The sequence below is a fragment of the Mastacembelus armatus genome, chromosome 10 (genome assembly GCF_900324485.2).
Source record: "Mastacembelus armatus chromosome 10, fMasArm1.2, whole genome shotgun sequence".
In the NCBI taxonomy this organism is placed as follows: Eukaryota; Metazoa; Chordata; class Actinopteri; order Synbranchiformes; family Mastacembelidae; genus Mastacembelus; species Mastacembelus armatus.
Window position 1 is genome coordinate 10,167,227 of NC_046642.1, and position 24,302 is coordinate 10,191,528.

Genomic DNA, 24,302 nt, shown 5'->3' on the forward strand with positions numbered 1-24,302 from the left:
AACTTTCTCTGTAGTCAACTCCAAAGATATGGTGTATCTGTGTAATTTAAATATTTTAGGATAATAATCGGATTAAATGAGGGCTATGTAGTTTTGGGGGATGAGATCATTCCAATGAACAGAAAACCCGAGAGAAGTGGCTTAACACCGGTCGTTCTTACTCATTTCCTTTGTGAATTATGTTGTTTTGGTTTCCCACCATGATAAGGATAAAAAAAAATGTTTTCGGATCCAAATGGGGGCGCACAAGTTGCTTGATGGGAGAACGTTTGGAGTAGATCTGGTATTTTTAATAATGTGTCTACGATGGAATGAGTCAATAGAGAGGCATTACAGAGCTTTTCGATTCTATTTGGGCTTTTACGACCATGTTATAATCAAAGTATGGTGACCTGGACTTGTCGAAGAGACACTACAAACCTCAAAGGAAACCGCAAATGTTTCTGATTACGATCTAACCAATGCGTCAATAAAGCAGACATCACAAAGTGTGAAACTTCCGGAAAACACACGTATACAAAATGAAACCAGTGTTATTGAGGAATATAATCGCATGTAATCGGGAGTACCACACCATCAATAAAAGTTTTTTAAAATCTATATATTGTAATTAAACCTATTTCCCAAACATATGTCATTATAAGCTACCGCATCTCCACATCTTTCATAAAGTTTTACAATTCCGTGATCTTATTTTGAAAGCTCTGGAGGCTGACTTCCTATAGTGTCTCAACTTGACACCCAGCTCGCTGCTTAACGGAGTCAGCCGTGAAAGTGTCGGAGGCGGACATTGTTGTGGTAACAGGATGAGCATAGATGATGCACCGATTTTGAGTGGATAATTGATGAGGTTGAATTTTAATGGATTTATTTTTTTAATCTAAAGAATGAATCCTTTGTAAAGACAAAAAGCTGCTGCACCGTACGGAGCCTACTATTTCGCCATCAGGAAAGTGAGTTCATTCAGCCGAAGCGAGCTGAGCACAGCCCGATGAGACGATGCCAGCGACGTAAAAATCACAACATCTGCAGGGTGTGCATCCGTGGTTGCTGGATTAAGCCTCCGTGGATCGACTGGGCCTTTGAACATATAGTAGCACAGAAAACCCCACGGGGCGGCTGCTGCCTTCAAAATATTACGAGAGGAGGTAAAACAAGGTCGGCTGCATTCCTGGAGGCCTTTGGAGAACAGAGAACGGCAGATTGACATTAATGTGGGTTTGCGGTGCGTTTTCATACACGACCTCTTTAAGGCGTTAATGTCTGACGGAAACAGACACTTGGTACAGCACAAAATAGGACCGAAGTCCCATCACCTTGGAAAAAGCCATCTAAATAAAGAAATCACATATTTTTGCCTCCATGTGCTGTAGTGATTCCATACATAACATCTGGCAAACACTGACTGCTGAGCATTGAGGCATCCAGTTACATCTCAGCGTTTTTAATAAATTCTCAGGTACCCTCTAGGTGTGGGTTTTAAATAGAAAATGGGCAGCGAAGGTGAGATAATAAATAGAGAACTGTCAAAGATGTCTGACGAGGATTTGCTGGCGTGCTCCAAAGAGGAGCTGGTGAGCCGGCTGCGTAAAGAGGAGTCAGAGAAAATATCAGCTCTCATCCAGCGAGGACGGCTGATAAAGGAGGTAAACAAACAGCTGCAGGGACACCTCCTAGAAATCAGGGAACTGAAAGTCATCAATCAGCGCCTACAGGAGGAAAACGTAGAGCTGCGGGACCTGTGTTGCTTCCTGGACGACGACCGGCTCAAAGTGAAGAAGCTGGCCAGGGAATGGCAGCTGTTCGGGCATCACGCAGCAAAAGTGATGCGAGAGGACCTGGGCGGGTACTTGAAAAAGCTCGCCGACCTGGAGCGCATGCAGGACGGCCTGGTGAAGGAGAATTTGGATCTGAAGGAGCTGTGTCTGATCCTGGAGGAGGAGTGTGTCAGCAGGAGCGACTCCAGCCCCGGTGGGTCCACTGAGCTCAACCTGCCCTGCATGGTGGCCCGGGACCTGGGAGACGGAAGCTCAAGCACAGGCAGCGTGGGAAGTCCTGACCAGCTTCATCTAGTGTGCTCACCTGATGACTGATGACGGTTTATTGTCCGCAGTCAGGGCTCCTACCACCTGAACAAGGAAGCTGTAGATTGGCTGTGATATGACTGAGAGACACATGCAGAAGCCTTGCCAGACAATACAAATGAAAAATGCATAAGCATTAAAATATTAGGGCCTTTTGAATGCTGCAAAGATTTGTGTGCCACTAGGTTTTGACGTGATTCTACCACCACATGACATTTCAGGACTTTGCAAAGACATTTAATAGGTGTTTCCCAGATGATAATGTGTCTAAATTTTACAGTGTTTTTTCTAACGACTCTTCTGTTTTTGGGAAATTCTTCTTTTTCAGTGGTCTGTTTCAAAAAAAAAAAAAAAAAAAAAAAGGGACCAAAAAAGTGGGTCACATATAGGCTATAAATTTATCTCATGCACTGGACTAGCCTACACTGGTAGAAGCCTTTTTTTACTATTGCACTGGACAGCGTTATCATGGATCTTTAAATCACAGATCTAAAGATTCATTTCAATCCAGTTTTGAGCCATATTTAGTCCACTGAATTCCAATAGCACTGAAATAGATGAGTTGTGATAAAAAAAACACAGGACTATTTGATATTTGCTTTTGCTAGATGCCCAATAACGTGTGATATTTTATGCACTCTCTTCCTCAGGACAGGATTGGAGTGCCATATGTGCATGATGATTGTCACAATTTGTACAGGCCTGTGAACCAGTCTGATGTGAAGGCCCTCGGGTATACGGCGGGTGGGGCTGCTGTGCATAATGTAACATGTGCTAGAGCCTGTGCAGAGCCAGCCCACTTGTTAAGGTTTTGGATCAGACATGATAGATGTCCTTAGATTTCACTCAGAGCTGAAATGAATAGAACTTAGTCACCTAGTCACTTTTTTTTTTTTATTCGAACTGGAAAGTCTTCATAGGATCGAACTGGAAGGTTTAATGTTTTCTGTTCTGTTCAAACCAAGCTGTTTAAATTCACTGAAGTGACATTTTTATTACATTGTTGTTGTTGATGTTGGATTAGCATATCACACACTTTGTTTAAGTTAGTGATGGTCAACTCTCTCTTCTGTAACTCATACTTTGTATTTGCCCTGTAACACTAAGGATCATTTTAACTTTGAGCCCTCTTTATCTTGATTTATTTGTACTAACTAGCATTACTAGCTGATTTCAGTTTAAATCATAGATAATGCACATGGATTAGAAAGATTTATTTTGTCGTTAGCTGTTTATTGGTGGGCTATGCTCGTAGTGCATTGAAGAGCTTTAAATACAGTAGGTATCACACTTGGCAGTTTTCTGACCTGGTCTTTGTGTGTTTGACTTTGCAGAAACAAGCAAATACATGACAATGAGCAATAGCTGATATCTGTACTTGATGTTTTGACCTTCATGTCTAAACAGACTGTATCTGATTGATGCTACCTTCATATCATGCAGACTGACTATGGATGTTCATCAATTTTATTTTTGGATACATTTTCACACATTCTGGAGAGCTGAAGAGAGCAGTAATGCTTTTACCCACTTAGTGATGCACAGATGTCCTTCGACAGCCACATACACACTGATAATTTCTCCCTCATGCTCACTAGCTCTCAGTCTAACTCTCCTTCCATCTCTGTCTTTAACCCTATTTTAGCAGAGTGATCCAATGCCCTCTGAGCTGTGTATGTATTAGCAAGAGTTCAGGTTTTGGAATTGGCATAATGGAGAACATAGTTTTCACAGTTCAGGTGACATAGAGCGATCATTAGGGTTAGGGTTAAGGGATAGGGGTTAGGTAAGATATTTCACTTGTTTGTTGATCTGAATATGAACTGGGGTTTCGGAGGGGTAATTTTGATATGTAATATGTTTATATTTGTGCCTTTCTATGTTAGGAATTTTGAGATTAAAATGAAAATAATCATTACCAGGTGCATCATGGGTAATGGTCGATCTTTATAGTATAGCTTTGAATAGGAAGGTCATAGAAAGATGATAGTAGGCTCTATCCCATCTATTTCAGGGAGGTAATTACTCATTTCGGTTCCCCTACCAAGAACTTTGCCTGTCAGTACATTTTGAAGATTTGAAACCTATGTTGCTTTTAAATCCATGTTGTGCAAGTTCTGTCTTGGTTAGCGTTAGGGGATGGAGGGTTAGGGTAGAGTTAGCGTTGGGGTTAGGGTTAGAGTTAATGAGCAATCATTTGTGTCTGTCAGTTTATATTGCAGTTGTCAATCCCTTTTAATCACCGTTATTACAAAGGCTGCAGCAGCTGTTATTTTCTTATCGGTCATGTGATGCAACAATAATGATATAATTCTGTTATAATTTACCAGAGTCAAAGGTTATGACTTCAATTTTTAAAAAAATTTTACTAAGAGTCTAAATGCAAAGGTATTCAGTTGATTGATATAACACATAAAAGCAGCAAGTCGTTGTTTTGTAGAAACTGCAACCAGAAAATATTTTGTTTGCTTGATTAAATGCATGACACAATTAATCATCTACATGTTTCAATCCTAGCTTACTAACTCAGTTAATTGGGTTATTCTGGTGTCTCGTTGTTTGCATAATTTAAAAATGCACACTTCAAAATCACTTATTTTCAGCAAAAGCCTATGTTTTTCCTCTAGGAATATTCCATCCTTATAATTTCCACACAGTTATGAATGTTTGTTCTTTATTGTCTGTAAAGTAGAACAGCTTTGACAAAAGAAGAATGTAAGGCACTGCCCACCAAAACAGTTCATTTGTCTGAGAAAATAAAAACATTACCAAAAATATATTACACTCTCAAAAATAAATACTTTATTATTTAATCCTTATTAACTCCTATGGCCCAGCCTTAGTGGTCAATAATTTCTGATTATTATTTTCTGAAACATTATGATTCATAAAAAATAAGGACCATTTATTTCTAAGTACTCTATTTCCCTCAGTGAGTGCATTTGTTAAGTGTTACATAGGGTGACATAACTGTAACAAGTCATTAAATGCAACATGACATAAAATATCCCTATTAATGTCATTAGATTCCGATATCACAGTTCTTTCTATAAAGCTTATAAAAATTCTTTAGAGAATATATTCTACATGTAGTTATTTCATGATAAACCACAAACATTCACTTTCCACCATAACATTTTAAGTTAGAAATATAAAGTTAATATATTTATATAAAATCTAAGAAAGAGTGTAACATTCATATCCTGATAATGCCACTAATTTGTATGTTACCTAACTATAGAATCTACTTCCTAAAGAAATGAAATGAAGCAGATGTAGGTATGTTACTTTGAAATGGTTATTACAATCTTCAGTTTAGTTTCTGTCATTTTTCCCAGACAGCTTTTTCTTTGTCTCACACACTATGACTGCATCAAAACAAACATTAGTGTTTTGCCAGGATGCCAGGGCCATCAATTAGAGTGTGAGGATGGTGGGGGAGTGCAGGGAGTGATCCGACTGGTCACCACTGCTGCTGCTGCGACGATGAGCTATCCCACAGGGCTGTGCAGCTTGAGACTGCTGGACATTTCCTTGATGTGATGTTGCATGAGATGTGGAGGTGGATGCGCTGTTGTCTGAAGAGGCAGAAGGATATGTGAAAACCATACCCCCTGTGAAGGGCGTGAGAGAGGGAGTAGATATGAGAACTGGGGTGTGAAGTGACTCAGACTCAGTGGTAATAATAGAGGTTGTGGACGTCACAGGCTTGGTTGGGATAGTTATCTTTGGTTTGGGTTTCTCCATCTTTGGTGGCACTTTGCTTGAGGGTCCAGGTCTGCTGGAATCCTCTGGCTCCATTTTGATGCCTCCCAAAGTGGAACTTGATGGATGTGAGTCGGAATCTGAATCAGAGTCTTCTATTTTACAAATGGGACGGTGAGCTTCCAGGACCAGCTCCAGCTTCTCTTTCTCTTTTTGCAACTCAGCTATTTCTTTCTGTAAGTGGGATTTTTCATTCTCCAGTTGGTCAGTTTCCTACATCAGGGGAAAGCAGGGAAAGGCAGACATAGATGTAAACTGTCTTATACCTTGTATTGCACGCATTAATGCTATGACATGTACATCATGCAATGTACAACGTTCACTCACGGTTTGCAGCGAGTCTGTCAGCTCCCGGCGGCGATTGCGACATTTTGCTGCTGCCAGTTTATTCCGCTCCCTTCTTATTCTGCGTCTTTCCAGTTCGTCTTGGGATAACTTTAACATGAAAGAGAAAAAAAAGAATGCATACAATAGGTTAGCCTGACAAAGTAAAAGGACAGAGTCGAACTCCAGGTCCCATTTTATCTTTTAAGTTGATTTGTGTAAACTTCTTGCTTTGGGCAAACAAACAATTTCAAGTTATCAAATACAGGGAAGGATGTTGAGCCTATAGGGCACATGACACAGGAGAAATGCTACCCCCATGTGCATGCACTGAGTCATCACAGTCATGGCGGCTTAATGATTTTGAAATGTCTGAGCTTTTGTGCCTCTGTAACACCCTAACTCTGACTTCATCAGCACCCTACTGAATAATTACAGTGGATCCAATATTTCCCGCCCTTTCGAGGTGATGAGTCACAATCAGACCCCAGCAGTGACTCAGGTGTGAGTCACAAAAAAATGACTTGCCCCTATGAGTCACATGACAGTCTACTTCCTGTACCATGAAATTACAGCTCCAACAAAAAACTCTGACAAGGGATATGTGCCAATGTGTGTCAGATTAAACCACAAAATGATAGAGTGGAAGTGGTGAAAATGATGATAGCTCTTGAGGTTAAAGTTGTGTTGAACCTGGTCAATTTAACATCTACTTGCTTTTGTTTTGACACTAACATTGATCTGTTAAAAAAAAAAAAATCTTTGCAAACAGTGTGTCACTGGTGATAATTTTACTGAGTCAACACCGACTCAAAGCAAACACCATGAAAAAGCATACAGTGTTCACTTGCCTGTGGAGATGAAATTTTCCGTTTTTGTGATCTGCTAGAAATAATTTAAATTATGTATTCAATAACATTTAAAATGAACCTTACTATATGTAAATAGATTCATTATATATGCAAGTCCAAAGGAAATGTCAGAGTTGTGTCATTGTATTACAGGATATTACACACCAGTTACACAGAAATCATTGAGCCACTGCCCACACCTCACTATCTACACCCTTCGAGGGAAGATAGGAATCCCAAGAGGGCTCCATTTATTTTCTATTATTGCCACTGTAATTTTTCTAACAGTGGAACCACAACAAATCTACAATCATCAATGTCTATTCAAAATGTGTTTTTGGCTGAGGATGTCTTTTAAGGTCTGCATACCTGTTCATCATTCCTGCGTCTCGTAGGTGTAGTGTGAGCTGCTGCTCTTATGACTCCTGGTCTCTGAAGATGGGACTGTAAAGGTGGTGGACCTAGGGTCCGGGGCCCTGGGAGGGATGGGTAAGGAGGTACTGGTGATCGTGAAGGGCCCGGTGGATGCATGAGAGAGGGTTGGACCAACCACTGGAGGTCCTGGTTGCTTGTGATGGCATTGAGGCTTGGTACAAATTGGCTACTGCCTGCATTTGTATATTTCTATAAACCAGAATAAAAAAAGAATGAGAATAAAGTCAATGGACAAGTTAATGTAACAGATGGTGTAATCAAACATTATGTCAAAGGTCTACATTAAAAGTTATTAAAAGTGTCTTAAAAATGTTTGATTAACTATGTTAATATACATCAAATTTAACTTTGTAATAAATACACATACAATGTAATACTCTGTAGACAATACAAAAACATATAATGTGATATTAACACTATTACAAGTTTATTAAAGTAGCGTAGGCTGAAAATCCCAACTTTTCCAGTTCAGTGTGCATTATCTTACACTGATTTGACCGCTCTTTTGAAGTATACAGGGGTAACCTGTATCTAGTTTCATCAACGCACACCTACCTGCTCCTGTTGAGTAGTTGATGTGCTGGTGCTTCCCAGGGATCCAGAGTTTGTCCCAGAACTCCCTGGGTACGGCGAGTTGCCTCGTCCTTGATTCGCAAAGTTTCGATACATCCTTTCTGTTCAAACGAAAAGAAAACTTGAACCTGTTGGGCTTTATAGCCTTCAGGTTTCACGAAACGACTTTCGGGCTGAGTCTGGTGCGTCAATTCAAACTTGTAGTTGGTCCACTTTATTGCGGTAAATCGGTGGAGTCCAAACTGGTACGTCTTCGAAGGGGGACAAGAAAGGAAAATATCGCTTCGCTTTTTTCAAATCACGCTAAACCATCCGAAAACGTTTTCAGTATATCCTTTAGTCCTTAGTCACACATCTAGAAGTCAAGGTCTGGGCGTGATTATGAGGTTGTAAACTCTTAAAGCAGGACTGCAGGAGCACCACGCCCCTCGTAGTTACGGGAAATAGTGTTGTCTGGAATCTCTCACGAATGCTATCACGTGTCGTGACGTCATTGACCATATTTGGTGAGAGTTTCCTCCTGAGAGTAATGCCCGGGATTCCTCAGGCAAGTTCACCTCATGGTCTGGTACTGGTTGTCTTCTCTGTTTTCTGAATCAGTGGTGGAAATACGATGACACTTTTCCACTACCGTGGAAGTACTGATACTTACATAATATTTTGTTTACGTTAAAAATACATTCGTTAAGTAAAAATATAACTTGACAAATTAAAAAAAAATGTTTGCTGTACTAGTAGTGTTTTAAAAGACTGAATGGACAGACGTTATTATTGTGGAAAATGTGAGTGAAATTGGAAAGTAGCAGTGGTTAAAGACAGCCTTACCACTTAGTAAAACAGTTTATCTAAAAGAAATGACTAACTTTTTAAATTTAAAATAAACTCACTCTATTAAGCTTCATACAGTAATTCAACAAAACCAACTTATCTTTTGTAATTACCTTACTGTAAACTAATTAGTTTAATTTAATTTAAGTTTTATTAAGTTTTATATGAAGTCAAGGAACTCAGAAACATTTCAGATCCATTTAATAAAATATAACTCTCTTAAATTGATTCAAAATTTGTATTCAATAATGGACATTATTTTAACTGCAGATAATACCACACTAATACCTTATATTAAAGTGAACTTTACTTTAAAATGTAATGGAAAAAGTATAAAAATAAAAGTAAATTCCACCATTTTGTTTATCATAATGCAACATAATGCTGTCAGCTAACACTTAATAGCTTATTCCTATAATTTAAAAAAAGAAACCAAAAAATTCTACTTAAATGCTCTTAAATATAAATCAGTTTCAAGGTTACAAATATAGGCTTATTATAGAAATGGTTATGAAATCGATTGTAAAGTCTGGGCAAAGCTGGGTGCATGTGCCTAATTGAGGTTTTTGGCAGCCACTGTCACTTTACAAACCACATCAGTGTGCAGGCATGCCTGTGGAGATGAGTCAGTCACTTGCCACAAAGCTACTCAATTATTTCACCATCCGTTTCAACGACTGTTTTTTACTCGCAAGCACAATATAGCACCTTGTAAAGATTCAAAAAATGCATGCTGTAGATTTGGTAGGCTTAGTGTATCACAACAGCTGCTGACCTTGCAGTCCCTAAGGACAGAGTTCCCGGCAAGGGCTGATTCTCCTAGCTGCTGACTATTACACTAGTGTCTCATATTACTGTTAATTCTCCTCTGAGACTAAGGATTGTCTTTTTTGTATAAAAAAGGTTCATAAGTTAATTGCAAAGATGGTTACTGGTCCTATCTAAAAGTCTTCTTTGGGGAGAAAATGATCAATAAATGCACATATTAATCATCTTCTCTCTATATAATCTATATAGAAACTAAAATGGGACCCTGACCTTATAGGCTCTGGTCTTTTCATAACTTATGAAAGAGAGCAGAGACAGTGAACCAAAAATGAAACTGCCAAGAGCCTGACATTTTACAAGGCAACCTGGTGCTCATCAGCTCATTTCACTACTGACTCTCATAATTCTTAAATTTCAACAGTATCATACCTTGCAATAACAAAGACACACATGCAGGACCATTTTTTTTATTGATGGTTTCAAATGAGGGCAATATGGGGTAAAGGTAAGCCTCAGATGACTAAAGCGTCAGGAATGCAATGATGACACACTTGCTGTCTCCAATTGAGACATGTCACAACTTGTTGGCCACCATTTTTGTTCCCATTACACCTTTATTCATCTGCCAGTTGTTTGTGTTATCTTTTTGTTTGTTATTTAACATTAGTTATAATCCTTCTCAACACACATTCCCACTTTGCTAAATAAAAGTCTTTTTTAATTTAGATACAATTTTCATTTGTAACTCAAAGTTGTTGTTTTCTGTTTTACTCCATATTTTGATTCCAGAGGTTAACATTTTCTTTGTTGATGAAGGAAGTTTGGATTCTGTTACAGTTCACTCACCCTAAGAATCTCCACATGTACTTGTATAACTCATCCTCAGCCACCCACACACCCACCCACACACACTCATACCTATCACAGCATGCCACATAAAGTTAAATTCACTTGATTAATGGATGTTGAATTTCATGCCTTGTCGAATCATACTTTCTTACTTACTAAGTACCATCTGGTAGGTTATCTGATTGTACAATGCAGTATTGAACATGTCAGTACCAGGACCATACTGATTGTCCTGGACATTGTGAGTCAAGGTAATGTTGACACACTGTATGTGCTGTTTGTTATTTCTAGGGCATTGGTGTCAGTAGATTGTATCTACAAATAAAATCAAATCTGAATTATATTATATATTATTATCAAAATATAATATTCTTAATGTAAATATTATGGAAAATATGATGTATAACTTATTGTCAGCTTGTTGTGTAGTGGTGGAAGTGCAGATCTCCATCTATCAGATGGATGGAAATAAAATAAAATAAAATAACCAAACAATTTTGTCATAAAATTATTTTAAAAAAATACTGTGTATACATCTAAGCACACACATTTTAGAAATACATCTCTCATTATATGTCCACAAACACAAAGTCAATGAAAAAAAAGAAAGTTATCTGAATGTCTGCCTAAGAGGGGCTGCTTGTTAATAAGTTTAAATAGTACAGGAACAGACAAGCTGTTACAGTTTTGATACAGATACCTGGTGTTGTACAGATTGTTAAGTCCTCTGAGGCAAATTTGTGATTTGTACCTACATCAGTTAAATAAAGTGACTTCAACCAGGCAAAATGGGCAGACCCATAGATCATTTTGGTCTACATAACCTGATTAATCAAAAATTTGCCTCACAGTTTTATAACCAGCATTGTTTGCAGCAAGCTAATGTTCTGATTATTCACTGTAAAGTTGTGTTTTTAAGTTCCTTCCATTTCATATATGTGACATATAATTACCCTAGAGAGAACCTGGGGCAACATAGCATTATTTAATCATAGGAGAGCAATTTCATTATCAATATGCAATAATTCATTAATATAGAACAAGTTATAATGGTCCATTATATTTTTTTATTTTGATCAGTTACAGAGTCAAAAATGTTTAGTTTGCTATCGTAGTAAACTGGGAAAAGAAGACTGGTGTGAGTAATTGTTATGGTATTTTGCCATGTGTAATGGTGGATAATAGGAGCAAACCAAGAAATGTTTGCCCCAGGGCCCCTTTTTTTGTTTGCCCCAATATTTTAGCCTTTCAAGTTTATTTCACATCTTTTCAGTGTAAAACCTTTCTCTATCAATTAGGAAGTATTCAAAGTAAATATAAATATAAAGTAAATACCAAGTTTCATATGAGAAAATAAAGCACCACGTTACAATTGGTTTAAGTATTTCTGATACAAATCAGCAAACTGCTGTTACAGTACAGTAAATCTGATTGTCTTTAAGTGTTAATAAGTTTGTGGGTCCTTAAACGTGAAGTGTAGCTAACCCACACTGCCGCTCCCGAAAATACCTAAACATAGAAAGAAAATAGGAAGTAAAACAGTAGCTACATGGAAGTACTAGCTAGTACTATCTCCCAGTACTGCTGTGCACGTTTTGTAGTTACATGCTTTCTGCCACGCAGGCAAAGGTTCACCAACCGCATCAGAGGGTGGGACCAGCCCAGACGCTCTGCAGCCACGTAACGCTAGCTAGCTACCAACGTTAGCTGCGTAGGTAAGTGCTCTCATCCGCGTTATTTTCATACAGTTATTCATCCGACCTCTTGTGTGGACACTTATAACGCTATTGCCAAAAGCATGTACACCGACTGCCCTGTTTCACTGAGTATCAACGAAAATATGCTGCTATATATTTAGCTCGATTTGGCTAGTTTAGCTAGCATTGGCTGGCAGCAACAGTTAAATAAGTTTACACGTAGGTTTGCAGGCTAGGTAGCTAGAATTAGCATTAAAGGTTAAACGCTACCGTCTTATCGATATGTTTTTGTTGCTGTCGGTGTTAGCTATGGCATAACAGCACAGTGTTTTAGTGAGCTAACTATTTAACCAAGTGCTAAAAAGCTTAAACGAATCTAACGTGTCATTGTTTTCATTTCAAGCTAACGCCAACGAAAGTTACAATGGACTTGCCACATCATGGGTACCGAGCAAGTAAGTTCAAAAATGAATCATTCTTGAAATGTCTTACAAAGTGTCCACCCATACTAACTACTTCCTATATTTTAACTAAAGTATCGCACACAGAGGTCACCCAACTAGTTATAACCACATACCAATACATGCCAGTTTATTTGGTACACCCAAATAAAAACTGTGTATTCTAATATACTATAAATCCTACTTTCAGTGTCTACCCCTCATTGTTATACTGCAGAGGTTTTATACCCTAAAAGTAAAGAGATGATGCACTGTCAGTTTCCTTTATACAAAATGCAGGAAACAGAAAAAAAACCAAATTAAATCAGTGCTATTTGTTATGACCAGGTACTTGGGAGGTAGGTTGTTCCAAGCATCTTGAAGAACGTGGGTCAGTGTTTCTGTGTCTGAATGTCTCCTGTGTCTTCATTTTATCCCACCCTGACTCTGATGTTGAGATCAAGGCTTTCTGTGTGACATAGTACCAGTTGTAAAAGCCCTTGTTCTTGTCCTGGAAGACAGTTCTTTATGACTCTGGTTGTATCTTTGAGGTCGTTGTAATGATGCAGAATAAATTGGGGGCCAGTCAGCACCCTCTGTAATATTATTGTGTGAGGGAGGATGAATCCAAACAAATAAAGAGCATGATAGAATTGCACAGTGGTATACATCAGCAGAAATGTTGAAACACAGTTTAAATTTAATTCAGTAGCACCACAGAGTTCATTCTCCACAATGGCCATGAAGTAGAATCAGCACTAAAGATTTAGTACAAAAACTTGAGTATAACCTCTCAGATTTATTGCAAAGCTATGTTTTTTTTTTTAGTAGAGTACATTCATTTTAGCTAGGGATAGTTAATAAACTGGCAACTTTGTAAACCTTGGCGAACTTTGACAGTCACTTAAATGGAAATTGTGACAAAGCTAATAACTTAAGTATTGTCAAAGTAATTTTTTATTCTTTTGATATAAATTATCTCCATCTTTTGTGTTGTGTCCATCTCGTCGACAGATAAACCAAGAGCTCGTGCTGCTCCCCCCACAGCAGATCCTGTTCTCTTTGAAGACACCAGCGCTTCTGCACCAGCAATGAACAGTCAGGAATACTACAGTCAAGGGTATAATATGGGAGAACCCTCAAACGATATGTTTGGAGGTGCTGGGGGTAACAACCTCTTTACTGACCCAATGGCCAGCGCTGCGATGATGTATGGTTCCTCCTTAGCCAACCAAGGAAAGGATATGGTAAACAAAGAGGTGAGGAAAGTTAGGATCTTCATAGGTTTCTTCAGATATGTCACTGATTATCTTGAATAGAAGGTGGGATGTTAATCCACTAACCTATAGATAAGACAAAGACCTAGATGGACAAGTGGCACCACTTTGTACCTGCAGCAAAAATGTGTGTTGGGTAATTCAGTCACAAGTTGAAGCACTTATATTTGCGACATGCAATTTTTTTAAATTCTTTGTCCCAAAAAGTGCTTTCACAAATTTAAAATCTGAGGTTTTGGAGAAACACAAATGTATTCTCTGGTTGGCACAGTCTCCAGGAACAAGGGTACTTTTTGCTTTTTTGCTGCTCTCCAGAACTCATTTGCCTGATATTAGTTACACCCAAAGTATTTTCATATTAAAACTTGAAAGGTGTGTCATTTTTAAACAGGTCTTCAGTCAAACAGACCATTTTGTGGTCTACTTTCTAACATAAAATAACAATTGATGAATTTCCTCATCCAGGAATAAAGAAAGAATCATTTAAATAAATGTGTTGCCTGTGGATTGCACGTAAATATATTTGTTGTCCTACTTGATTAGCAACTTTGCTATGCAGGTTGTTCAAGGAACATAGCTTGTCAAGCCCAATTGATGCACAGTCCTGAGGGCAGACACAGCCTTCTTTAAAAATGACTGACTCAGCTGCATTTATTAACTTTGGCACATTGTTACTCCACATTTGTTAATATTTGCACTTTGTTTGCCTTTCAGATCAGCAGATTCATGTCTGTGAACAAGCTGAAATACTTCTTTGCTGTCGATACCAGATATGTACTGAAGAAACTTATGATCTTGATGTTCCCTTATACACATCAGGTAATCAGTTATTCATCCTTTCAGACTTTGTCCTACATCAAGATACGGGACGTCACAGAACACTTGATAGTTAATCACTGAGTGAAAACTTTTTCTGGCATCATATTTTGAACCACTTATCACATTGAAACCTTGCAAACAAGATAATCAGTCAGATGTAACTCCAATTTAGTTTCTAAACATTATAGTATTGTGGCTGCATGTGAGGATATAAAAGCACGTGGAGCTCAAAAAGTTCCCCCCAAACTTTTAACTTATTAAGATTCTGTTAGGGCACTACTCCAGACATGTTGTGCCTTGATAATGTTCACACTACACAGAGTGCAGACTCTCCTTATTAGACCAAGGTCAGATAGTATTTCCTCTTTGATTCTCTTTACTATTGCATACTATTTACAACCATCACAACCATTTGGTTTAAATGTTAGTTGGGGTTTACTTAACAGATAGGTCTGCTGATATAAGTCCCTTAAACATATCAAAACCAACAGACAAGTGGTGTTACGAACGATATTATTTTTGTAGTCATGATCGGATATAGCTTACTCTTGATTGAGTAATATTTGCTAAAAACTGCACTGTTTGACTTTTTTTGTATATCATTCAGCAATGAAAAAAATAGATACAGTTAGTATAATGTTGGTTTTGGTCTTTTTATGGAATTCGTTGTCAACAAATATGTAAAATATTTTTAGGCTTATCCACGAGGACGGCATTCTTACAAATGCAAGATATTGGTTATCCAGTTTAATCTCATATTGTACCTATGGCTCTCCCTTCAGTAGTTTCAAAATGTCTAAGGTGCAAGAAAGACACAGCTTCTTTTTTTTTTTGTTATGGAGCTATAAGTGCTTGGACAGCCGTTGAGCATCAATTCGTCATCAACTCTGTGACATACATTCATTGCATTTGTCTAAATTATTCTTTGTATCTTTCCATTTACTAGACCTTTGTGGTGGGGAATAAAAGAGCACCAAGTATTATTTGTGTGCAACTCTGTGAGATAATGCAGGATGATTCATACTGTATTTGTTGGTACTTGTGTGTTCTTAATAGGACTGGGAAGTTCGTTACCATCGGGACACTCCACTGACTCCAAGACAGGATGTCAATGCACCTGATCTTTATATACCAAGTATATTTTCTGTTAACTCAAAATTATCAGTAGCTGAGTATCTGGGATACCCATATGATGTTTTAAGTCTATTAAATGTATTATTTTTTTGTGCTTTAGCAATGGCTTTCATTACCTACATTTTACTTGCTGGAATGGCCCTTGGCATTCAGAAAAGGTCAGTTATTGTTTATCTGATTTACTTTATGTCCCATAATAAACATGTTAATATCAAATATATTTAATAAGGAGTGTGTGTTGCCTAATATATACAGGTTCAGTCCAGAGGTTCTTGGATTGTGTGCCAGCACTGCCCTCGTGTGGATCATCATTGAGGTTTTGGTGATGCTGTTGAGTTTATACCTGCTGACAGTACACAGTGACCTTTCAACCTTTGATCTCATCGCCTACAGTGGATACAAATATGTTGGGTAAATAGACCTTTGATGCAGATATTTTTTAATTGATTGATGATTCATAATTGAAAAAGAAAATAAATCGATGAATAGTTATACCCCAAAGATAAAACTAGTTTCATACAATAAAAGAGCTGCTACATGAAATATTTAAACTAGTTGGTTATAATTCAGTGCAGTGGTTGAAATTTGGTAGTTATGAGTACATTTAAAAATGTTTCATCTTTGAATTGATAAGTTCATTTCTTATATGTAGGATGATCTTCACAGTACTGTGTGGCTTACTGTTTGGCAGTGACGGTTACTTTGTGGCCCTTATCTGGTCCTCTTGCGCCCTTATGTTCTTCATTGTAAGTATATTGAGTGCTTGTTGCTTTTGCCCCTTACATTTATGAATCCAAAATGTTTATAAAAGAGAATGTTTTGTCAAACACAGTCTGACTCAGAAAATGTAATTATTCTACTGCTCTAAACTGGACATTTGTGTTTGTTTGCATAATGTTATTGAAATGTATTTGTGACATTTTCTGTCAATATTTTTAATCAAACAGTACTATCTAAATTGTTACATACTTGCTTATTATTTAATTATCCCACACAAGCATATTTCTTTTCTTTGTGACATTAAATCATCCTGAATTGCAGGTTTAAAGATGTTTCTGTTTCTGCAGGTTCGATCTCTAAAAATGAAAATCCTTCCCTCTATCTCATCAGACTCAATGGGAACAGGATCAAGTGCCAAACCTCAATTCCGCCTTTATATAACTGTGGCCACTGCAATATTTCAGCCAGTCATTATTTATTGGTTAACCTCACACTTGGTCAGGTGACCAAGAGGCATTTAAAAATCTGTCCAGGTGTTACTGGACCTACAAGAGCTGTGGCTGTTGAGTGTTTGTACACCTGCCTTTCTATACTCTTTTATTAATAAACTTTAAACATATGTAGGCAGTGTTGAGCTGCAGCATGTGTTCAGCTTTTCATATGGACATGTTCTTTATGAAACTTTCAGTAATTTACCAGAAAGTGTCACGTGGAAAACACCTTAACTCTTTTCCTTTTTTTGTAGGAGTGAGCAGTAATACATGTAACTTTGAACACAAGGGCTTTCATTGCAAGATTTCGTTAATCCTAACTCGGTTTCAAGTTTCCTTTTTTATGAAGTATTTACAAGCCACAGCTAGAGACAGATGTGATTTAAGTACAATTTTCCTGTTAGGGTAATATTATTCTATTATCTCTGCTTTCTTGTGAATCCTGGATTTTATTTATCTATATTTGACACAGCATGATCATGTTTGGATTTTTGTAGAAAAAAATAAATTTATTTGGCTTTGTGTCTTCAATTTTAACAGTTTCTGTGATGTTTATTTCAGCTGTATCTGTGAGAAGTCTAGCTTATATAAGTTATTTTCTTGTGAAAATACTGATTTATGTCAGTTTAGTAAGATTTTGTTAGTACAGCTTAGTATTTTTACCCACAGTCTGACTGAAACATATTGTGCAAAGTTATACAGACATTTGCAGTGATGTAAAGTACATTTTCTTAGCATCGCTGCTTATTTACAAGAGACACTGGTGTATCAAATGAGAATTGCTGTTTTTTGAGAATCTGTGTTTACTCCATTTCAGAGGCAAACTGTCATTTTTGCGTGTCATCTTTGGTTATGTATAAGTATAAAAAGTCATGTGTATGTGTTATATAGTGTTACATGCCTGACATAAGTATGTCAAAAAACAGCATACAATCTTGGAGTGGAAGCTAACTCTTAGTGTACTCAAATGACATACTTAAGTACAGTATTGAGCTCTTTGTACTTTTTTATACTACTTCAACTTAGTAATATAATGTACATTCATTACATTTGTTTGACACATGGGTTGACCGGTGATTGTAAGATTTTGGACAGGCAGTTATAAATACCGCAACTTTTATGTAACTGAACCACCTCAGCAGTTCCCTCCATATTAAGGCGATTGTGCCAGAAGTAAGGGTTGGATTAAGAACATGTACAAGAGAGGCAGCAATAACAGGAGCCGGGAAACAGTGTGTAAGTCCAGGTTGTACAGGAGACTTTCTATTTCTCAGTGCATTATACACCTCTCAGTATGAGAGGTAGATGGAAACAACTTTGTGCTGCCTATGTGTTTCAGTCATTTAAGGCTTCAATCATATCACATCTATACTGGTGGATTCAGTATAGATGAGCTATGAATATCACTTTAATATTGCAGGTGCTAAAGTTAGGTTTCATTTTAACTACTTTGTATACTGCTGGGTAGCTTAATCTATAATGATATAATGAATTATTAGCTATATTGGAAATGAAAAGTGGAAATGAAACAACTAGCTAAATGTAGAAAAACAGAAAAATAGATAATTATTTATTGATTTATTGCACTTTTTCCTCCGCATGTCACTTTTGACGAATCCGCATCCCCACTGTTGGTTGGTGTGAACACGTGCACTTGATGCGGGAGCGCGCCGGGGAACGCGCACCGCGCAGGGCGTCCTTTTCGTTTCTATGGAAACGGACGGCAACAGAGCAGCGGAGAGGTGTCCGAGTCCAACAGGACAATTTCACCGTTAACTTTGCGACACCGTGTTTAGGACATTTACAGAGCCCTGACATCATTTAGAGTTATTTTTTTGTAATTCGGTAAGTAACGAGTTCCTACAATCCATTCGCGGTACTAGCTAACGATAGCTAACTAATATCACCGAGTGGGTTACCTGTGGGGGAAAAGGCGGCTTTCTTGACTAAATGAAACTTTATATTGTTCCGCCATTTGCCTGCTGAACTGCTTTGTAAAGCCATGTGGCTTGACATACAAACTTTCACAGGGGTATGAATATGATTTTACATGCAGTAAATTAGTTTGTTAAATGCTTTTAATCGATGCCAGCGCACCTATAGATAGGTGTAGATACGAAAACACACATGCACATTTCCACTGGCCGTGTCGTCCGTGTGTTTGTACGGGAGATGGTACTGTAAGGCTGCACACATGGTGGACTTTGAACTGATGCTCATCAGAGGGGAACGGAAAGCTAACATTTAACTAACGTTACATTAAGCTGATTTACTTTTCTGTTCTGCAGCTTTTACTATTATCTCTTTTGGTCTAAAACTGAAAATGATATAGCGTTAACCTGGAGTTGCTCGTAATTAGCAAGTAGTTACCCTGCATGTTTGAAATGCAGCTAATGTTTTGAAATGTGCCTTTCTGAGGTTTAATTATTTTAGATTTTCCTTATCAGAACTTTAGGTGTGAAGATAGATCATGTAATATGGTGTGTATATTGTAAAAGTTGTTTTTATAAATAAAATGGACCTAACTGCAGTTCCTATTCTCTATACTTATTCTATGCAATTCTGTAGAGCAGTACTTCCAAGTGATCTTATCCTGTGGTCTTATCTTTAAACAGCGGTAACACTGAATGACCCTGGAAGTTCCCTTCTGGAAGAGAGATGGACAGTAGCTCTCATACACTGCCACCGTCGTCCTCATGTCCCACTACTTTTGGGGGGTCCCTGCCTTTTTCCTCCACGCCGCAGCAGATCTGCTTCAGTGGCCACCTTTCACTCCCTCTTTCTCCTATTTCATTCCCACCCTCCCCTACTTGTCTTTCTCCAGCAACAGCAGAGGCTATTCACTCTTCTTCTCCCCTTTCACACTGCACAACGTCTCAGTCCCTCAAAGGTCAAAATATACAATCCCTCAGCCCAGCGAATATATCTGACCAAGATGACCTCACCTGCCTCAGCTGGTTGCATCAGAGAGGAAACCTGCTACCTCTGCAGCCTCTTCCCAAAATGGCACCACTGCCTCAATTAGAGTCCTCCTCAACTGCTCAGCCTTTTCCTCCTGCCTTGTCCAAGCCCCCGTACTCCTTCAGCAGCCTAATTTTTATGGCAATAGAAGATTCACCAGACAAGAGGCTTCCAGTGAAAGACATCTATGAATGGATTCTAAACAATTTTCCCTACTACAGGACAGCCTCCGGTGGCTGGAGGAACTCTGTTAGACACAACCTCTCCCTAAGCAAGAGCTTCCGTCGCATTCAGAGGGACAAAAGCCAGGTGGGTGCACAGCTCACAGTTTCCACACTGAAGACAACAGAGGTCATTTAATGAGTAAATAGTGTAAGTTATAGGATAAAAGTTCAAACATCCATATCTGAAAGCATGCATCCCCTGAAATGTCTGCAAGCAACACACTGAATCCAGATGTGCTGCTCTGGGTTGTTGCTGTTTCAGTGATTCAAGAACTTTTGTGTTGTCATTCCAGTCAGTGGGAAAAGGATCACTGTGGTGTGTTTGTCCAGAGTATCGGCCAGCACTCCTTGAGATGCTGAGGAAGACCCACAGTTATCACAGCACCAACAGCAATCTGATAGACAAACCAGCACTGTGAGTATAGTCACACGGTTTGAATATGTGTAACAGGGCTGCAACAAATCATTTTAGTTATCAGTTTATCTTTTTGATTAACGTTTAACTGCATACATTTAATGTAAAAAATCTTTATTTGGCTTGATCAGCTTCCACAAATTCCTGAGTGTTTAACTGGTCATTACACATTATTAAATAACTAAAAAACAAGCACTGCCTTGCATTCGTTAAGCCGCTAGTTGAAACTATGTCAGGTTGACTATATTAACTTGATGACTGTATTATATATTGAGATGGTTGATTGACTCTTGGTCAGGCAATAGACAATAAATTATTAGAGGTTATATAAAGAGTTGATTTATTATTACTTGGTTAAGTGAGAGATATTAATCAATTAAGAATAAATTATTATAACTCTATTATAGAATCAATTATTTGTTAAAGAGAATGCCAAACATCTGCTGGCTCCAGCTTGTCCAAACAACATTTTAAATGAATAGCTTTGGGATTTGGACCATTGTTTGGACAAAACTTCCTTGGGGTGATACCAGTTGCAATGGTCTCAATTTTTTTAGACAAACGATTTGATAGATTTTCAAAATACAAAGAAAAATAATTGCTAGTTGCAGCCCTATAAAATATTCAGTGGGTGAGATGTTTTACATTGTAACAACAGTCTGTTACTAAGGGGTACAGTATTTTAACCGGTTTATTGTTAGGGTTAGGTAGTTGTCTAACTATTTTGTCATGTTTTGTGCAGGTTGAAAGGAGCTGACCATGGACTGCCTGCAGTGTGCGACTCTATAGAAATCTCAGGTTAGGCTCATGTAACTTAATTAGCTCACAATCTTAAATATTTGACCCTTTATGAAAAAACTTTATTCTGCAATATATTCCTTCAGTGGAGTAACAGCTCGCTGTGACACTTTGATTACGTCCAGCTTTTCTCCTCTGCAGCTTTCTCAGCATGCTACATTGTTCCTGTGTTTGTGTTCAGTTGTTATAGCAACAACCTTCTATTACCGTGGAAACCTAGCAATAGCATAGCTTAGTCTCCTCTATGTCCCCTCATTTTATTTCTGAGTTTACTGTCTGTGCAATGTGGGTCCACGTGCACACTGAAGCGTCTCACAAGTGGTTTTCAACCAGATGAATATTTATGTCTTACTTTATTATTCTAATCTCATATCCTGCACATTTGTTTGTTGTGCATTTATTTTATTTATTTAGATGTCCATTAGCCAGTGTATTGTAAGAGTAGTTACTCTTCCTGCCGCCCACATAAATTTATTTATAATGCTTGAATGACAAGAAATACACATAACACATCATATTTACCATTTAAACTAACAGATTTGACGATACCCAGGACAAACAATAAACATGATGACTTAAAGCCTACTACACAATTTTAGCATCTCAAAATTGAAAAAGTAAAAAGACAGTTAACAATTAATCTACAAATCACAGCTTAAAGTGCAACAGTTGGCTTACTGCATCCTTATTGAATTTTAAAACAGTCATATGAAGCTACACAATTGCATCTGAAAACAAATGTAACCATAACATTTTGCTAAAACATGCTCTTTTGCTTCATGAAATAAAAATATTTAAAAATGAATACCATGACACCATTGCACAATAACTGACCCTCAACTGATGACAGTAAAATAATGTCTATCTGAAAAGACAACAGTTTCCTATAAAATATTTCTAATGTTGTAGTTATGATGAGGGTCTGTTTTTTTACACTTAGACAAACCATAATTCACCTACCCTTATTCGATATGGGCAGTGCCATGTGGGCCAGTTTGTTCTGTGGTACCTGTAACATATTCATATGACTTTATATTGTCTTGGACCAAATCATTTTAATCTAACTGATAATATTAATTCTTGTACTAATCATTTGTTAAAATATCCTGCCATAAATCCTTCAGTGTTTTATAGCTGCCATCCTTGAAATTAAATGACCTGGGATATAATGAAAATATCAAAAGACTCCAAGGCCAAGGTATCCTTGGGTTTTTCTTTAGACAAAGCAGGGGTAAAGAAGTTAAACTGAAAAGAGACCTTTCTTGTTCTTTTTCTCACGCAGATCCTCTTTCTCAAACCCTCCTCCTCTCCACACCCTCACCCCAAACCCTGACCTCTGATAACTCAGCCTTCACCGAAATCCTGCCATGCCCTTTGACCCCAGATCATGAGGAGCTTGTTACCATGGAGTCAGTTGAATACCAGCAGGAGGAAGTCAGCGAGGAGCTGGAGAAGGACCCACTGTCAGACAGCGGGTACATTGAGTTACATTACTACCAGTCTCAGCAGTACCAGTATCTGGTGCTGCCAGATGACACTGAGCTGGACCTAGAGACTGTGGAGATCCTTCAGCTTGATGCTGAGGCCCAGGAGGCTGCAGGGTCACTTCTGGACTTGGCAGGTGGTGGATATTGATTTTATGTCCCTTCAACCCATTGTGAGCAAATACTTCATCAGATCAACATAAATGTGGACTTCTATTGTAAGTCTTGAATGATAATTGCTGGAATCATAAGGTTTGGTAAATTGGCTGCTTCTTCCAGAGATGCTGACACTGCCCTAGGCTTGTCTATTTTTGTGTAATTAGAAAACAATATAGATCAACCTCACTGTCGGACTAACAAGACTATGCATCCTATATTTCATATGTATTCAGGCACTTTCAATCAAAAAGCTGAATTTATTACTATACCACACTTTAAAATAACAGTCTGGACAACGACTTTAAACTGAACATTAAACTGAAAAACTTGAACAATTGTACTCTGACATTTTAAAACAGAGGGAAAGTATTAATAGTTCAGTACAAGTTTTTCTACAGAGTTCATTTTCAGTTGTTGATGTGCTTCCAACTCAAGTAGAAGCCCTGTTTCTTGAGTGAAATATTTCCCAAGTGAAAGATTTATATGGTGTTAAAACCTGCAAAGACTAATAAAGTAGGTCTTTTGCAGCGTACACTGAATATGTCCTACCAGCCAGTTCATGTGGTAACCATATTTTCTTTATAAGAAAGTTTTTGTAGAACAAACTTTATTAGGAAAGACATTCAAAACAAACTTAAGCTTTTCTTGTTCCTTAACACTAGACTTCTCAGAAAATGCTCTTTCTAAAAGTAGCTGAGTACAGCGTAATCCTTTCAAAATGTAATTTATATTGTACTTGCAATTGTAGAGTTCTCAAAACGTGAGAAAGCACTTCTCAATTACAATAGTGTGTACTTCTGTTATTTCTAATTTCTTTTTGCCCACAATCATTCTTAAGATCATAGTTTCTAAAGTTGATATATAAACATGATGTTACTGAATCTCTGAATGTCTTTTAGTTTTCTGTGAATTCAAAAACCTGAATATGATCTTGTAAGCTAAGCTAACCTGTCTTCAATCAGAAACAAACTGACATTTCAATTTAATGCGTAAAATGACACTGCCATTTGAACTGCTTTACATTTCAGGGTACTATAAAAGTCTGTAAATTGTTTGTATTTATGTATGTAAGCTTTACATTTTGTAATCTAAGAAATGAAATCTGTCATGTATTTCTTCTTAAGCCTGTTTTTATTTTCAGACAATATATCAGTATCAGTTTGATATGAAAGTATGTTATTGGATAGATTTGGGTTATTTTCAGCA

General features: G+C 37.7%; 4 protein-coding genes across 4 annotated transcripts; 3 read left to right on the top strand and 1 right to left on the bottom strand.

Annotated features, from left to right (window-relative positions):
* The first annotated feature begins 781 nt into the window (after positions 1–781).
* ccdc85b (coiled-coil domain containing 85B) lies at positions 782–4,861 on the top strand. The gene has a single exon (XM_026330854.1). It carries the CDS (start codon positions 1,491–1,493, stop codon positions 2,091–2,093), a length of 603 nt encoding a protein of 200 aa, XP_026186639.1. The 5' UTR covers positions 782–1,490; the 3' UTR covers positions 2,094–4,861.
* Positions 4,862–4,871: 10 nt separating this feature from the next.
* On the bottom strand, positions 4,872–8,427 carry fosl1a (FOS like 1, AP-1 transcription factor subunit a). Its single transcript, XM_026330853.2, has 4 exons — positions 8,015–8,427; positions 7,394–7,648; positions 6,177–6,284; positions 4,872–6,062 (listed from the first exon to the last, which is right to left on the bottom strand). Exons 1-4 carry the CDS (start codon positions 8,126–8,128, stop codon positions 5,502–5,504), a joined length of 1,038 nt encoding a protein of 345 aa, XP_026186638.1. The 5' UTR covers positions 8,129–8,427; the 3' UTR covers positions 4,872–5,501.
* A 3,644-nt stretch (positions 8,428–12,071) lies between these two features.
* yif1a (Yip1 interacting factor homolog A (S. cerevisiae)) lies at positions 12,072–17,592 on the top strand. The gene is made up of 9 exons (XM_026331256.1): positions 12,072–12,192; positions 12,578–12,629; positions 13,629–13,873; positions 14,606–14,710; positions 15,767–15,845; positions 15,945–16,002; positions 16,100–16,255; positions 16,497–16,590; positions 16,912–17,592. Exons 2-9 carry the CDS (start codon positions 12,599–12,601, stop codon positions 17,068–17,070), a joined length of 927 nt encoding a protein of 308 aa, XP_026187041.1. The 5' UTR covers positions 12,072–12,192; positions 12,578–12,598; the 3' UTR covers positions 17,071–17,592.
* Positions 17,593–18,772: 1,180 nt separating this feature from the next.
* On the top strand, positions 18,773–24,189 carry LOC113144430 (forkhead box protein N2-like). The gene is made up of 5 exons (XM_026330493.1): positions 18,773–18,900; positions 19,671–20,325; positions 20,534–20,655; positions 21,398–21,453; positions 22,736–24,189. Exons 2-5 carry the CDS (start codon positions 19,714–19,716, stop codon positions 23,086–23,088), a joined length of 1,143 nt encoding a protein of 380 aa, XP_026186278.1. The 5' UTR covers positions 18,773–18,900; positions 19,671–19,713; the 3' UTR covers positions 23,089–24,189.
* The last annotated feature ends 113 nt before the right edge of the window (positions 24,190–24,302 follow it).

Bases quoted from the DNA above. Each gene is read 5' to 3' on its own strand.
- ccdc85b (XM_026330854.1), top strand. From the start codon at position 1,491: ATGGGCAGCGAAGGTGAGATAATAAATAGAGAACTGTCAAAGATGTCT.
- fosl1a (XM_026330853.2), bottom strand. From the start codon at position 8,128: ATGTATCGAAACTTTGCGAATCAAGGACGAGGCAACTCGCCGTACCCA. The intron at 6,285-7,393 runs GTATGCAGACCT...TTCATGTTAAAG, and splicing joins GACGCAGGAATGATGAACAG to TTATCCCAAGACGAACTGGA. The intron at 6,063-6,176 runs GTGAGTGAACGT...CCCCTGATGTAG, and splicing joins TGACAGACTCGCTGCAAACC to GAAACTGACCAACTGGAGAA.
- yif1a (XM_026331256.1), top strand. From the start codon at position 12,599: ATGGACTTGCCACATCATGGGTACCGAGCAA. The intron at 15,846-15,944 runs GTATATTTTCTG...TTTGTGCTTTAG, and splicing joins ACCTGATCTTTATATACCAA to CAATGGCTTTCATTACCTAC. The intron at 16,003-16,099 runs GTCAGTTATTGT...TAATATATACAG, and splicing joins GCCCTTGGCATTCAGAAAAG to GTTCAGTCCAGAGGTTCTTG.
- LOC113144430 (XM_026330493.1), top strand. From the start codon at position 19,714: ATGGACAGTAGCTCTCATACACTGCCACCGTCGTCCTCATGTCCCACT. The intron at 20,326-20,533 runs GTGGGTGCACAG...TTGTCATTCCAG, and splicing joins TTCAGAGGGACAAAAGCCAG to TCAGTGGGAAAAGGATCACT. The intron at 21,454-22,735 runs GTTAGGCTCATG...TTTCTCACGCAG, and splicing joins CGACTCTATAGAAATCTCAG to ATCCTCTTTCTCAAACCCTC.